The sequence below is a fragment of the Styela clava genome, chromosome 7 (genome assembly GCF_964204865.1).
Source record: "Styela clava chromosome 7, kaStyClav1.hap1.2, whole genome shotgun sequence".
Classification (NCBI taxonomy): domain Eukaryota; kingdom Metazoa; phylum Chordata; class Ascidiacea; order Stolidobranchia; family Styelidae; genus Styela; species Styela clava.
In genome coordinates, this window is record NC_135256.1 from 19744854 (window position 1) to 19762243 (window position 17390).

General features: G+C 33.9%; 1 protein-coding gene across 5 annotated transcripts; it reads right to left on the reverse strand.

The window, feature by feature from the left end:
• Positions 1-501: 501 nt before the first annotated feature.
• Positions 502-17100, reverse strand: LOC120328085 (coatomer subunit beta'-like). Of its 5 annotated transcripts, XM_078114858.1 has the most exons (25): positions 16941-17100; positions 15420-15525; positions 14667-14785; positions 14411-14537; positions 13559-13662; positions 12914-13013; positions 12285-12476; positions 11883-11974; positions 11655-11805; positions 10832-10931; positions 10451-10561; positions 10174-10369; positions 9724-9867; positions 9177-9307; positions 8505-8574; positions 7840-7977; positions 7235-7345; positions 6415-6586; positions 5369-5504; positions 4490-4667; positions 4058-4126; positions 3358-3417; positions 2507-2596; positions 2142-2180; positions 502-1072 (listed from the first exon to the last, which is right to left on the reverse strand). In XM_078114858.1, exons 1-24 carry the CDS (start codon positions 16941-16943, stop codon positions 2160-2162), a joined length of 2721 nt encoding a protein of 906 aa, XP_077970984.1. In that variant the 5' UTR covers positions 16944-17100; the 3' UTR covers positions 502-1072; positions 2142-2159. The 5 variants fall into 5 exon arrangements, with proteins under 5 accessions (XP_077970984.1, XP_039250416.2, XP_039250415.2 ...); XM_039394482.2 differs by lacking the exon at positions 2142-2180; XM_039394481.2 differs by lacking the exon at positions 2142-2180 and having other exon boundaries at positions 2474-2596.
• Between the last annotated feature and the right edge of the window lie 290 nt (positions 17101-17390).

Genomic DNA, 17390 nt, shown 5'->3' on the forward strand with positions numbered 1-17390 from the left:
TACCGAATTGATGGAGAAGCGTAAAGACTTGCCATTATCACGGTTTTGAATATGATTTCGCTTGAAAAAAATACCGATCTCAGTGACAAAGTCATTAAATTACTGCTAATTTTTTGTAACTTTTTTTTTGTCAATTGTGTTTTCTCGGTTGTTGAATACTAATCCGTTATTTTCATTACTTATCGTTCTCGAAGTATGTTGATAGGTATTCGTCCGTTTTTGTTCGTTTGTTTGTTAGACACTTTCGTATGTCACATGATATCTCACGAAAGCGAGGTTAAATCTGCTCCAAATTTTGCATGTGCATTCATCATATCTCGGACCAGAAGCCTATTTTGAATGAATCGTCGCACATTCGTTCGAAACCGTGTTGCTGGTAAATTAAGGTAATTAAACTCTAAATATCGGTACACAGTAGCTAAAAAACCTCAAGATTCTGGCCGTGCCGTCGGTGCCCGAAAACGAGACTGCCACCATATTTACAGCATAACAGCATAATGGTAATGTATACAATACTCTATTTCATTTAATAGCTATAACATAATTTAGCGGAACAATAAACATAGCATTTCTTAGCAAGATAAACAACATGAATGCTCAACCAGACATTTAACAGGGTAAACGTGTTCCAATTGCACCAAGTATTGCAAAATTTACATACCAGCTCTAGTGTAAATCATATTATCCCACATGGGATCGAAATACGCCAAAAAACGAAAATAAGCTTTATACGGAGAGAAGAATATACACGCTATCATAGATTCGTTAAACTGAGCGAAAGCCAGGATAATTTCCTTATATAACTTTAACTAACAAAGTTGAAAACTGAGCTAGAAATATCATGAACACCAATTTTCTAGTGATGACAATGCATTCACCAAAACAATTCGTAAAGTCGGTCGTGTAGAATCAGTGACATGATATCATCATCAGAGCTGATAACATCATTATCAGTTTTTTTTATGATAATCCTTATCTAAAATCAATCTTCAAGCAACTCATCGTCGAGGTTAATGCCCGATGTATCAATGTCATCATCCAAAACAAGGTTTTCTATGTCTAGGTCCAGATCCTGTTTGACATAGGAAATAGAAATTGGAAAGTATTATAAAAAGGAACCATTTTGGGGTGAAGATCATTAAGGGAATTGTACCCATTTCACCAGCATATCATGCATATGTTTTCATAATAAAATTTCAAGCAAGAAATGGGGACACAATTGGCTTAAAAATTCACCCACAATTTCCAATCAACATCACACACATGCAAAAGGATGATATCTCTGGTGGATCAAAACAGCATGCCAAGTACATGTGAGACAAGAGAACCTCCTATATTTTATCAATTCATTAAGAATTCAAAATGGGGTGAGTTTTCTACATCACCCCAGTGTACGCTATAAACTAGTTCAATAATAAATAGCATGGGAAAATCTTGGCATCTCCAGTCACAACAGTACTTATTCATAAGAGTGAGTCAAGGATTAAATCTGGGACTAGGTGTGTTCTTCAGCAAATATATATTTGGAATGGAAAGATTCGAAATTTCGAAAATGCTTGATCTATTAACACATTACCCTTTGTCCTGTTTGACGAGGATAAAATTTTCCTTGTAAAAAACTATACAAAAAAAATATTGATAAACGACTAATGCCACAGGAAAACTTTAATAGTCCGGTGAACTGTGACGACGCAAGCTCACATTAAACATTTCAAATCACAATTTGAAACACCATGCCATACTAAGTAGCAGTGTAACTACAGACGTCCAAAAAAATTAGTTTAAACTAATTCTACTTGTAGAACTGCTTTTTATAAATTCACACAATCAAAATTATGCTTTTCCATAAAATTGCCTCAAAACCATTAGCAGTTCGCTAGCAATCACAAAGGGGTTTAAGGTACCACCTAATCCGCTGAAACTGATCAAGTGGCCCACAATGCCAAATAAGCTCATCACCCATGTGCCAAGTGGAAACAGAATAATGAATATCAGCTGATGAATTTACCATAATACAACATATTACAATGTTCACCAATGCACCATATAGCATGCAATAAAAAAACTAAATTCTAACTAATTGAGACATGTAATTTATTATGATCAAGCCCAAGTTACGTTGCAGCTGAAAGCAGCTTTACCTCGATACAAATAATTCCTTATTCTTGCATGTAGTTTGACTGCAAATTGTTTTAAAGTTTAAGATTATGATACATAAATCATAACATCATAAGAGATAACTAATGTAGTGTTGTTGTTCTAAAAACAATCAATTCTTTACACGAGTTTGTTTAGGCTTTAACTTTAAATTAGGGAAGAGAGTTTAAAGAGTGGCACACAACTTTAGAAAATTCGGGAGATTGAATTTGAGAATCAAACTAAAAAACTTTCTTCTATTATTCCAAAATTAAAAATGAAATAAATCGTATTATTTACAAACTCCATGCTCATGCAATTAATGATAGATTTATACATCTAGTGATGAGAGATATGCGTCTGTTGAAACCTTTTGTTCAGACTGTTGTGAAGGTTCGACAGCAGGCTCTTCTTCCTGTATTGGCTCATCTTCCACTTTAGTTTGGGCAGGTTGAGGTTCCTAGAATGTATTACCACAATTGGAAATTGAGTGAAATTATTATGCATGCATTAAAATTTGCTAAAAAATATTATTTTTTTGACGTATTTAAAATTTATCATGTCAATTTATCAAGTTATTTGCATTCATCATATTAATTCAAAGTATCAAATACCTAATTCTTTGTCAATTATATCTTATAATTATTGCAAACAATGTCACACTTGTTAGAAATCCAAGTTTACAAAACAGAAGGGAACACTTGTTAATTTGCCCAAAAACATAAATCAGGGAAAAAATAAAACCATATCAAAATCAATATTCATGTTCATGAATGAGGTCAGATATAAGTACACAGCAAATAAAATCATGCAACGATTATAAAAGAGATGATGGAAATCAGGGGTTTCCCAATATCCACAATCCCTGGCCACCCTTCCAATTGTGGCCGCTTGGTTTTCAATAAAAATACTTAGTTTTGCTTTTGGCGCATTTCGATCAGTAATTTCATGCACATTCAATCATAAAAAGCCAACAAACAAAATCAAAAGAATAATAGTTGGGGAGGATTTACTTTAATTTGATATGTCATCCTCATGACAAATGGTATCAAGTAAAAGCCTTTGCTCATGAAACCCAGAGTAATGGCCTATAATGGCCAAGTTTGAAAACCCTCATAAATCATCCATAACAAACAAACCTAAATCATTCATCATACTATGGTATCTTTCATTCCAAAATGTGAGATACCAAGAGGTAAAGCAAAAGAAATAATATATTACCTGTTCATCTTCATCTGGTTCAATTAATGGAATATCTGTTTTGGGTTCAATTTCTGGTTCCTGACATTTTGATGCAAATTAAATTAAATCCAAATTAAAAAACAGCATATAATTGCATAGATTACAGAAAAATATTCAACTAAAGTAGGAGAACAGCTACAATTATATTCAGATATTGCAATAAATGCTCTATGGACATCTAGCGTTCTTGAATCATTCAACTGGCAATCGAAAAATGCTTTATGAATAATGTTAATTACATACCAAAATAAGCAATTACTAAACCTCTCAAAAAATTTATCTCTGCATCCAGTCCCATTAACCTTTTTGTATGAGTTTGATAAAAGTATAGTTGCGATTCCCCAGCGTAAAATAGAAAGTTTGTAAACCAAAAACCACAGCAGCTAATGATGCGCAAAAAGCTACATAGTAACTCTGTTGTAATGAATGAGGTGTTATACATAACCTGTCAACATGACACTTCGAACCAAATCAACTCAAATACCTAGCATGTCCACATAGTTATTTTCAAATGAACAACATATTGAATAATCATCAATGGCAAACAAAAGGACAACACAAAATGCAATGACCACAATTCCAAAGAAAATATGACCAAAGAAATGACACGGCAAAACCGAATTCATAAAACAAACATGGAAATGAGTCGAGCTAATGTAATAAGAATGTGTGGAATTACCTGGACAATTTCACCCTGTACATCTACAAATCCTTCTGATTCTTCCAATATATTACGTTCATCATTACTCTAAATAAAAAAAATGGTATCATTCATATGAATTTCGATATCATCTCTGGTATATACATTTGTATGAAGTGTCTGTGTAATTTCGCTTCAAATATATTATGGATACAAAGGAAGATCCCCTATGAGATTAAAGGGCAACTTGTTCAAAGCTAAAGGCGTAAATGAGTGTCATACAATAAATAGTGATGAAAATTATTTATACACAAAAGTAGTTTTGTGGTAAGAAAATTCACTCTGAAAAAAAAACGCATTGATTTGTGATATGTTTGTTCTAATTCAAAATTGATGAGGCAAGTTTCAACAGGCACCATCAGATTCTTTCCAATTTCTACAAAAAATGTTACATTAAAATTCAATTCTTACCGGCGTCTGTAAATAATGATTTGCCGGCCTTGTTTTCTCTGTGGATTGAAGATATTTTTCAGCAACAAGGGATTCAGCCATTTGTGGAAATAAATTTTCATATTGTTTTGGATCAGCGAGTGAATCGGCAGCTTTTTTATTTGTCTGTGCTAGATTTTCTTTCCACAACCCAACAATTCTGAAAAACGTAACACAAATAGAATATAACTATCGGTTGTTGGGGTTATGTGAGACTTATTGAAGACTCTTTAATTAAATAGAATAGAATGTAAAATGAAAATGGTCATCATGCTTCCGACAGCATTAACCCAAAATGGAAAAAAAAAACTGGAAAAGCTGTTCTGAGAAAATGAGGGAAACGTCCTGAAATCCTTAATATTAAAAAAACTTCGACGGATTTTAATTCAAACCATGATTGGATATCGTGGAGACATTGTTTTTGTTCATATTGATGTTTTGGAGCAAAAAGCCAAATTTTGTAAAAATATCCAAATTTAAATATTCGCGTTTTTACAGCATTATACAGATCTTTTTATGCCTTTATTCAACTATTTATGGGTTTTTCTAAACAACCTAGCTTGGGTATTTGAAAACCCCAAAGTAGTTTTCCATCATTGCGGCAGTTTTACATATTGGCTATTGCAACCCGTATGTTAAATCTGGACGAGAGAACATTTTTTTTTTCATCCTTAAAGAAACTTATTTTGCCCTGGACTTTAGTCACCATATACCAAAAACTCCAACTGACAGTTCGCCAGTGAGACTCAACTAGGTAATATGACTCGACTTGAGTCTTTGATGACTTATGACTATACTCAAGATTCAGGGACTTGTACTCAATACTGGTATATAAGTGTTTAATGTGAGAGTCTATCATACCTTGATACTTCGCTTGGCATGTACGTTCTAGCGAAGAAAGCAGCTTCGGGAAGACGGTTTGTATTTAACAACAGATCCAAACATTTCTGTTTTTGTCCCGAAATAAAATAGGACAAGAAAGCAACATTGTTTTTACCTGAAATGGTATACAAAAATCCAATTTGATGATGGATTTAGACCAAATAGAAAAAATTATAATTTGATACACAATTGATGCATTTTTCTCCTAAATCTTCATGTTCAAACAAAGAACAGAATGGGTGAAAATGTCACCAATTTAGTTATAACCGAATCAGTTTATTACGGTCTATGTTGCAAGTTAGAAAAGAACAATTTCATGGAACATTTTTAAACCTAAGAACATGATTCTGTTAATATAGATATGACAGTGAAACTACACATATTGATTTACCCTCCAAGTCCAAACTCTTTTAATCGAATCAAATCAAATTTTTTGTTTATAGAGCATTCACAAGTGCCGATACGAGCAAGCATCTGGTGATACGTACAGATCTACTTTTTAATTGGAAATACCGGAAGCTTTTCCTTTCGGCATAGCCACCCAATTTATTATACCCTGGGTGAGGTAGGGGGCATAGAACTTAAACCAGAGATGTGCAATCTGCAATGCCATCACAGCTACATCTAACGCTTCAAGCACTAGGCCGGGGTTTCCCAAACTTTTTCAGCTGCAGACCACTGTGAAACTTTTTTTTGATGGACGCCCACCCTATGTCGTATCAATTTATGTGCCCAACCAACAAGAAAAGATAATGTTTCCTTTCGCGGAATAAAACTCATGGAAGTCTAAATCAATACATACTAACGTTGAATACTGGCAGGCTAACGGCAATTCGATAAAGATTATGATCTATTTGTATATGTTTAATAAAGACTTTTTCCATATCGTTGTGGACCCTGTGCAGTCATCATAGGCCACAGTTTGGGGAAACCCTGCCCTAGGCCATTGCGCCAGCCTATACACAATGCACATTAGCTTTCAATCAATGTCGATTACATTCATGCTAACTTATGTATATCCATACCTCCGGATTCAGCACCTTCTGCCAATTTTTTCACCATGTTTGAGTTTCCTGCAGCTGTTGCCAACAACAACAATCCACCATAATCCTGTGCTTGGTGAAGACATTCTTGAGCCAAACCAAATTCACATTTTGATGTTGCAAGTTCAGCAAGTTGCTTCCATTTTTGTTCGGACTGTAGTGATGAATAGCAAAGCATCTTAGATTATTGGAATATTTGGGCCCAATAATACATTTACAGCAGATTTTTTAAGCGGGATTTTGATTCTCCGTTTTTATGATGTAAAAATACTGAGGGTAAAACTCCCATTTAAGCTGAGATTAATCTTCTAAAAAGCAATCATTACTTATCGATCTTAATCGGTAAGTATGCTGATAGGTATTTGTTTGTTTGTCTGTTAGATACACGCAATATCTCACGAAAGCGAGGTTAAATCTGCTCCAAATTATGCATGTGCATTCATCATATCTCGGACCCGAAGCCTATTGATTTTGGATGAATTGTGTCGTATAATTAGCGAGTTATCAATTAATTAGTGATGGGACACACAGTGTCGCTATTGAGTCAAAGCGAAGGATACACACCGCTTGATCAATAAGTCAGCGGTCTCCGATTGCTATCTCGTTTTACTACTTGGGGATATGTTATCAAATAGTGGAAATCCAAACTGATTTTTTTTTCTGTATCATATACAAAAGCTGTAATATAATGCTTTGCGGAAATGAAGGCTTACTAAAAATATGTACAGTGTTTAATTAACCTGAATGCCAATATTGAATTAGTGAAATTACAGTAATTTTGTGCTCATAATATGCCACTGACCTCAGCTTCTTTAGCAAGAGTGTAGGCGACCTTCATGTCACCAAGTCCCAGCGCAAGTTCGAATTTATGTTCTGGATCACATGTGACTGCCATAGCTTGAACTTTGAAATTCTGAAAGTAAACAAGTAAACGTAAAATCATGATTTTAGGATTTACCTATTATTTTGATTGACAAATCAAATAACTTTTCTACAGATTTTTCCCTGAAATTGTATAAATCCAAAAGAGAGTTAGAAACTAAAAGCTGGCTTCCATGGCAATGCCCTATATTCGTGCACAATAAATTTTTTACTTCAAGTTTTACATTGTCGTGTATCTCTGAATAGGTCTGACAAGCAACAACTGACGAGCAAGGAGATACACTGCTTTGCAAAGACTTGAATCTTTCCATTTTGGCGGGATCACTCTCTTACAAAAGATGATGAAAATTTTTGGATACATCAACAGTATAAATACAAGGTCATAATATCAGGATTTATTTATTTCAAATAGTTTTAATATAGGAACATTTGAAAGTATGCGTCAATAGACAACAAATGGCCAGGCACTCTTATTAGGTGTATACGCTATATCTTTACTCAATCTCATATTAAGTCACATGTTACCTGCTTTTCCAAGAAATGTGCGACCCTGGTGCGTTGTTCTTTTGGAATGGACGGTAAAACTTTATCTGCAGTTTCGAAATCTTTTCTCATGACAGCAGTTTGATATTCAAGAACGGACAGTAGCAGGGAGTAGCTCACCTATTGGATTTAAGTATGTCATAAAAATTATAAATAAAAAACTAAAGTAACTATTGTGTTACTAGACGCATAATCGATAAACATAGGAGTGCAATTTTTAAGTTAAAAAATTTTCTCAGTTTATTTAGCATGCTTCTATGACTTGAAAACAACGAGCGAAGACATAATATTTTATGGGATTGATATCAGGTTCATCAATCATTTTAAAAATGAAATAGCGTTCAGAAATCCTCAAAATCATTTTGGTGTATATCCAAAAAAATAGAACCCGTAAATTTCTTAATAACTTCTAAAAATATGAAGAAAATTTATTTAACACATGAACTTCTGTGTGTGTGTGTGTGTGTGATTGTACCCAAAAGTTTCAGTAATCTAAGACGCTTTGCACAATTGTTATGTTCTCTTTAGAATTTGTCACAAATGATCTGGGTAATGTTTTTCTGCGGTCACCCGTGATTATAGAAATGCGACTCCTATTAAATGCTTCATATAATAATTCAACTCCACTGCATAAATAAAATACATACCACATTCAATTCCTTGTCTCCCAAATACAATCTATTATCCCGAGGAATGTAACCCAGCAAATACAGAATCCTGAACACAAATAGGACAATGGGATATGCTAACAATAAATGTTAAAACATATAACCACATAAATAGAAGATCTCCCACAGCATAGGTATATTATAGGAAAATATCTGGGAACCTTATCCGAACAAATTGATATTCTATAATTTCGGTCTCAATTTGAGATAATGCAAATGGATGTATTTTCAAAGCACCAATATTATACAATTCTATATAATAAATATTACTCTTTCAATTGAAATTACCTACATATAATAAATCAACATAACTTGAAGGTGTAAAATTGGGTACTTCCATAGTGTGTGTACCAGGTTAGGGTTAGGCTATAATTTTAGTCAGATTTTCCTTATTTTAGCTCTATTCTGAGTTTGGAGACTGTCTGTGTTAGGCAAGTGAATATACCCCCTACTCATAAGTTTCGGTCCCTTTACACAACTTGATGCAAAGTAGCCGAAAAAAAAATTAGTTACCTCAATACTGGTACACACACTTCTGGAGCGCCAAAAATTGAATATAAAAGATGATTTATTGGTAGAGACTTTGCTGGCAAATCAAAGGTTGCAGTTTCTTAATTTAAAAAATGACAGTATCACATAAAGCCCAATTACCTGTCTAAATGTGCAATGGTAACAATTTCTCCTCCGACGTAATAATTGAGTCTGTTCACTGAATTTGTATAAATAAAGCAATCACCGACCCATATTCCAGTTTTAACAATTTCTTCAATTTCACCGAGAACCTATAGATAAATGTGTCATGTATTTAGAGATAATAATGAAGAACTATAGAATGAGAGATTGAAGCAGGAATATCCTTATTCAAATTTTGATATTGTATTGTTTGGAGGGGGGGACGTGAAATTTAAAAAAAATGCGCTAAGAGCAAATTCACGTTGCCATAAGGTGAATATTTTGCAAATATGCATGCCTCTGTTGACTATTAATCCATATTCAGCGGTAACCATGTCGCATTGTTCACTCTTCATTGTTTCATAAATGAGCTACCTATTTGACGGACAGAAACAAATGTGGCCGCACTCTCGCGAATGCCCAGTAAGAAATATTTCTATACTACAACTATGAGCAAAAAAAATTTACTTATTTTAAAAACTTAAAGATCTGTTAACATATCGCATTATGACATATAAAAACTTACATCAAACGAATTTTCAATTCCATCCTCACTGACGAGATCGGGATTTTCTTGAGCTTCTGCAATTTTATTCTGATCGTATCGCAGAATAAAGAACGATTCATCTGTCGCAAGACAAACCAGATCTCCGTTGTCTGACCAGTATATCTGAAATGAAGTGAATGACAAAGATAAGCAAAAATAAAGTTAAATTTAATTATGCATAAATTAAACCAATCACACGAGAGCGTTACTCAACTACATGGACGAGAAAGTAATGAGCCGTTACCAGTACATAAGGCCGAGACCAATAAGTTTGCTGAAAGGAGTGGCAGACAAGCAATACTGAGGCGATAGAAAAACACAGAATAAAACAGATAAAATATTTTAGTTGGTTCTTTATGAAAAATAATTGTAATAGGGTTCAGGAGTAACCCCTTTTTACAAGATATAAAATACAACCAATATACATACATTTTTCGGAGTAATTTCAATTCTTCTAATGAGTTCCATGTTTTCCCAGTTATAGAACGCAAGGCCTTGAGTAGTTTTGACACCAAGCATATATCCACCGAATATATTCTCACATCCAAAGTCAGGTTTGAATGATTGTCTTTCCTTGAAATTTTTAAACAATTTGACTGAAGTCCCACTTTCACGAACAGCATATCTAGGGAAAAAAAGTTTATTTAAAATTAGATAAACGAATGTAACGATGTTGATTTTGTAAAAATTGTGAAATAATCCTTACTCTGATGAATCATTAGCCCAAACAAATTCTAACGCTGAACCGAACGCTTTGTTGCGAAGAGCCATAGCAGTGTATATGATGTATTCACCATCTCCACAAACAACAACAAATCTGGAACATAAAATAAAAATATAAAATGAAAAGATAAACAAATTACATTACAAAAATAAACTTCTAAAATTTGATAATTAGGAATCCTAAAACTAATCATGTCAAATCTGGTTAAATTCTCAAACATGGTTCTGTCATATCAGTGGGATTTCAATAGTAGTTGGATATCAAAAGTGAGCACAGGATATAATATTCAAAATCTCTGAATAGATATGCCTCTCATTATGAAAAGAAGTATATTAAAAGTAAATGTAATTCATTGGAATTTACCTTCCATTAGCATTATGGCTTAAATTCTGGGGATAAACCTCACAGCTTCCCATATCTTTTACAGCAAGTTGCAATCGTTCACCATCTTTTGTATCCATATCTAAATTAAAAAAGCAAACTTTTTACAAACCTTGACTGCAAGAAAACAGTTGTATTTAACATTTACCCTGATGAAAAGAATACAATAAGCGCTATAGCCCAGAATCAAAGAGTTAATACGATTGAAAAATGCTATAGAATTTCGATTCAGTGAATGCTTGATTTGGGAAAAAATTTACAATAGTTCCATTTGAAAAATAGGTCATTTTAAGCAATTAATATATCATGGTCATATAAACAATAGTTTTTATATAACCATTCTGCATTGGCAAATTTAATTTTCAGTAATTTACAATGATATATATATATATTAATATTTATCTGTTAATTATGATTTGATTTACAATATACCGGTATATAATATTCAAAATTACTATTTTAGATTGCATTCGGAATGAGGAGTTATTTTTCATTTTTGTCATCCCCGACTATAAATGACTTGATCGGACAAGAAACCATAGTTCACCCAAGTTCGAATGAAAAAAGCAACTACGTTGGATGCTGTTGCTATTATGTTGAGCAGCACAATCGCAGATAAAGCCCCACCTCACTCAGGGTGTAATAAATTGGGTAAGCAATGACAAACGAAAAAAATTCCGGTTCTTCCGAATAAAAGTAAGTATTAACATATTGTGAAATATCAGTTTCTGCTATACTTCATATACTACGTCCCATGTCTATCATATAGAACATTTGACCCAATCGAGATGCTTATGATCACTACCTGACATGGCTTTTAAATTTGCCTGTTGAATTTCAGAATGTTTTGCCCAAATAATTTTTCCATTTCCATCCATGGACATTGCTGGTTCTTCTCTTCCAAGTTTAATGAGAATGCTTCCTTCATCATAACCTAGTGCTACATTATTTGATCCCTGTGAGCATGAAAACATTAATGAATTAGAACAAATAAAAGAAATATAAAGGATGATCGAGATGTATAAAATAATACCTTCAAAGACGAAATGCACCAAACTCTCTCTAATCCATAGTTGAGTGTTGTTTCAAGTCTATATGTGTTAGCATGCCAGATCTTTACCGTCCCTGTATTTTAAAAAAAATCGCAAATGTTACCGTGATTCATGATTATAGCAGGCCCCTAATCTCTACCTTTTCTTGTGGTGAGGTTTTTAGCTAGCAGTATTCATGCCTGATTCTCGCCCCTTTACCCCCATAAACATTTAGAACTCACTGTACCATGATTGAGTCAAGATAATAGGACACAGATAAATGATAACAGCTTGAAAAAATACTATCAGAGTAGAAAATACTACCAAACTTTTAGGTTTTTGACATGCGCATTGATAATTTTATCTCCTTATAAAATTGTAGAAATGAAAGACCGATTGCTTACCATCCTCTGATCCAGTCATAATAATTGGCAATTCTGGATGAAAATTGACACAAACAACATTCTGTGCATGACCTTCTAATGTCTGTACACATGTTTTGTTTTGATAATCCCATATCTTTACCAATCTATCATCAGCACCAGAGATTAGATAAGGTTTATCTCCACCACTGTAGTAATCAATGCAATTCACTCCTGAAATTTTTCAAAAAAACCATTGATAATGAAAAAAATATAAGAGAATTAAGGATATCTGCCAGTATAGACCAATGTCCAAGAATATAGCTCAAAATGAGATTTGAATCTGCTATTAAATTAAAGGAAGTTTCTCAAATACAAGAGATCAAAATGGACAATTTCCATGTAAAATATGTCACTTTTGTAAAAAAATATGTATTCATTTAAATTCAGCACATACTGTATTTAGCAGCATTATGAATTCATCCAAATAGTAATTTAGAACAGAGCTAATGTCAAGGCAACACTTTAGAATACCACGTTATTCATATGATTACAATAACTGAAGTACGTTAAACGAACTTTTGATCACAACAACATAGTGCATATCTGGCTCACAAAATGTTCTGAGACAAAGCTATGAGATGATTTGTTAAGAACAACGTGGTGCAAACCTTTTTCATGTCCTTCAAGTGTGAAATTAGGAGTTTGTGAACCAAGCTGCCAAACCTTTATCGTTCTGTCTAGCGATGCACTAGCAAACTGGTTGTTGTCCTAGAGAAAAAAATGCAAATTGAGTCGATGAACATCATAATAAGCATGTTGGCTTGAACATCTTGTGTCAACCACTAACTACTGACAATTCTGAGGATCGACCTTTTTATAGCGCATAGCAAGTCTGTGTATGTTTGCAACTTTTATCAGTACTTGTTCTTCGTTTGGTTAATAGAGGATAGGATCGAGACTTTGCTTTGAGTTGAGTTTGAATTATATAATATTAATATTTTATATTTAGTCAACTCTGATACAATGATTTAATTATAATATGAAAAGCATTGCCGCAGCACCACACACCACATTATTCAGAAGAATGCTCAGTGAAGAAAGTCATAATAAGATAAGAATATAACAATTGACTAGAAGTTATTCCACGGTAGACCATTCGAATCCGCATATTTCAGCGAAGGGAATCTAGAAATAAGTAGCTGAATGCTCGACTGCAGACAAAATATAAATATGAATTATATTTGTGTTATAATTTACTATTGCATTCGAACTGGTTATATTTGAGTTACCATTTAAATGGGTGTCATTCTTACCTTTGGATTTATCACAATCTGCATAACATAATGAGTATGTCCTTCAAATACTTGTGAACATGCCCACTTCTTATCCCAATCCCAGAGCTTTATCATCATGTCATCTGCAAAAATACAATACTATAAAAAAATTCCTCAGATCTTATAAATTCTTGAGGATTACAGAACATTGTTGTTAATACACTTAATTAACTAGGTATTCATTTTTGACTTTAGCTTTAAAATAAAGATGTGTCAACTTAGTAGGCTATAGGCCTACATGCTAAATATCAAAAATTATATTAGTGAGTGGCATCCCACCTTAACTCGTATATACACTTATAACAAGAGTACTGACAAGAATGATATGGTATATTGTTTTTGAACTTTTCAAAATGATATACTTTATACCTGGGTTTCTCAAACTGGGCCATCGGCCCATCAAGAAGGCCACAGGCAAAGGCCTTAGCTATGTACCATTTGAGATCACCACATGAATTTAAAGCACATTGAGTTTAACTTTGCTTTATTCTTTGAATGTACTGCATCTTTTGCTTTTGTTTGTTGGCTTGTTTACTCTCTCAAATATGACAACAAAAATATCTGATGAAATGCGTTGAAAGGAAAACTTTTTCAAATTTTTATGGAAGAGCAAGAGGCCACAATTGTTTAGAGTTTTTGGAAGGGGCCCTGGGATCATGGAAGCTTGAGAAACACAGCTTATGCATTAGACATTCAAAAAGATATTCTCAAAAAGTTATGGTGCATCGTTTAATAAAAACATTATATGCTATCTAATGAGATGCCAAAACTTCATGCTTGTCTCGTGTAAAATTAAGACGCAAAATCCTTTAAATATAAATATTACATTACCACTGCTGGTTAATATATATGGTTGTGTTGGATGAACAGCAATTGATCTTATATAATCGGTATGAGCTTCAAATAAGTGAACTCTTTCCAATGTATTGTAGTTGAAAACTCGAACTTGCATATCATCCTGTAAAAAAGATCATTTCATTTACCATATGAGGCAAAATACTACATATCAATCCAGGGAATTAAAAAAAAATTGAATAAAATAGTAAAAAAAGCAACAATGCAGTAAAACATAATAAATTTTTGTTACCGATCCTGACACAACCCAATTTTTTCTTGGAACAAATCTTGCAGCTCTCACTGGTAATTCACAAATTTCAAATGATTTTACAAGTTGTTGAGATTCGATGTTCCAAATATGAACATTACCTGAAGATCATAAGGCAGTAAAATAAATTAAAAATGTTGATTCAATTGCACAATTAATTTTTTAGGAATGGAATAGCACAGTCTTAATTCTATTTATTCCTGTGCGAATAAAGCAATAAGATGACTTGATCATATGGGGTACCGATGGTCTCTCGTCAGATTACCAGTAAAAGTCATGCATGGGATGACTTGGCCAGTTATTTCTTTCCGATGCATGGACGCGATGGTGGAGGAAGCCTGGACCAACCAGCAGTTACATGAACCACCCTGCGGCGGAGTGAAGTCCAGCAAACCGCTTGCACATAATTATCCCTCACAGGATTCAAATCTGCAAACCCACGTAGGATAATAAGAGATGTTATGATTAGCGTAATCCTAACGCTTTACCAACCGCAACTAACAACCTCATCAATGGCCATTTTGATATTTGATGAATTCTTACACTTAAAAGTTGCATGGACACACCAACATAAATCGAAAAATATGTGATTTAAAAGTCTTAGGCTCTAATAATTTCTATAGAATACAACCTTAAATTTCTTTCATTTCACGTTTAGAAAAGCATGGAATTTCAAAATTTTATTCATGATGTCACTAACAAGATTATTTATCACACAATCCCTGGGTTACTCACCATTGTACAATGAAACAAGCATCCATGGTTCTGTAGGATGTAAATCAACACATTTGACACGATCAGATCGAGCACTCAACTTCCTCTTGATGTCAAGTCTCAGAGGCTATATATAAAGCATTTTATTGGTTGTAAATAATTGCTCTTGAGGGTATGGAACTGGATTCAACCTTTCATATTTTTTATTTTATTCTCTTCAAAGTTCAAACACTCAGACATTGTACAAAACTTCGATACATTTCAGACATTGTCTGAATGTTTATAGGATTGGATTTAGATATTTATCTAGGGGTAGAGGAAAGACGCTATGATAGCTTAACGTTAATCCTGTAATCATATGGCAGTACAGCACACTATACAAATCGGGTGACATTGTCCCGTTTCAGAGAAACCCATTTTACAGATGATCAGACACCCCTTCTTTGGGAGACGTCTGGACATTGTTGTCCCTCAATATCGGTAATAATGCAGTATAATGAAGTTGCGCAAAATACTACAAAAAAGCGCACTCTAGTAATGTCATCATTGAATTCCTTAGGAAAAAATAATCCGATTTACCGAAGGAAAAAAAAAAGTTTTTAGCAAAAAACGGCAATTTTGGTCATGTGACGGCCTCGATTAATTTAGATTTTTATTGAAACAAGCATGGCACGATATGAAGCATCTGATGTGGTCCCAGACGCCCCTCGTTTGTGAGACACATAGAGTGTTTGTTTTATTGAGCCAAATGGAGGGAAATTCTTGGAATTTGGATAGTGTGCTGTACTGTATGGCGAACCCTGGCCTCAAACCAGCAAATACTAAAATTATTACAGCATTTGCATTATTGGATACTTGACTTTGATAACATGAATATTGCTGCATTGTCTGATTGTGAAAATCTTGTCAAAACAAAACAGACAAAAACAGTCGGAAGACCTGTAAGTTTGGGGTCTCATGTAGTTTCGTACCTAATCCACTTTTAGTGGGCAGAGCATAACAATTTTTTGAAATATCAATCCTAACCCTCACCTGACTAACCCATCCAAAAATTACGTCACTACGACGTAACAGTGACGTAATAGAGCCCTTCAAACTATACGAACTGTTGTCCAAGACGCGCAGACGAGCATCCGAAATCGAATAACTATTTCTCTCGTTTTCTCGTCGCAATGATCCCAATATGAGAGAGATCGCTGACATTAGTCAGCTCTTTATCGTTGGCGCCGATGCCATTTTGGGCGATCGTATTTATATTTGACAAGCTCTATGACGTGATTGTGACGTAATTTTATAATTTTTGGATGGCATAGTCAGGTGAGGGTTAGGATTGATATGTCAAAAAATTATTGCGATACGCTCGCTAGAAGTATGTTAGAAGTATGACTAGAAGTACTAGGTACGAAACTACACGAGACCCTAAGTTTGACATACAGGTAAGACATAAGAAGACAAAATTTCAGTATTTAGACTACATATTTCCAGTATTTCAGTAACGTTATACAGTTCCGCAGTTATATATTATGAAACAAAAATACTTACCATGCTTTTGGTTTAATCTGATCAATCTTTGTAGTCGGAATAATTTCCTGGTTCAAGCTGGGCACTTTAATTGAAAAGATAAAGTAGGCAGGTATCCTCATTCAGATTGTTGTGATCAGTTCACGGTACACGACAATGCTGACGCGTAGCATTATTCTGCTGTCACCTTGCAGCGCTAAAGAGCAATTAGACAATCAGAGTAAAATTTTAACGTTTTATATGTAATTTAAGTATGGTTTTCAAGAAGAAAAAAATATATAATAATAAATACGAATAACCCGACACCAATTATATTATAACATTATCAGACTTAACCTTATTTCCACTTTTAAAATGTGGAAAAGGGGATATAATTTTCATATGTATCAGAGGGGACAGGAGTCGGTAACCGATGGAGCTGTGAACTCTGGAACGTTGAGGGGTACAGCAACATACCGAGGAAACTATGTA

What these genes read in the sequence shown, in the direction of transcription:
- LOC120328085 (XM_039394481.2), bottom strand. An exon ending in AGAAGGTGCTGAATCCGGAG is followed by an intron (nt 5,505 to 6,414) that starts GTATGGATATAC and finishes ATACCATTTCAG; the next exon opens with GTAAAAACAATGTTGCTTTC. An exon ending in TACAGGGTGAAATTGTCCAG is followed by an intron (nt 3,418 to 4,057) that starts GTAATTCCACAC and finishes TCAAAATGTCAG; the next exon opens with GAACCAGAAATTGAACCCAA.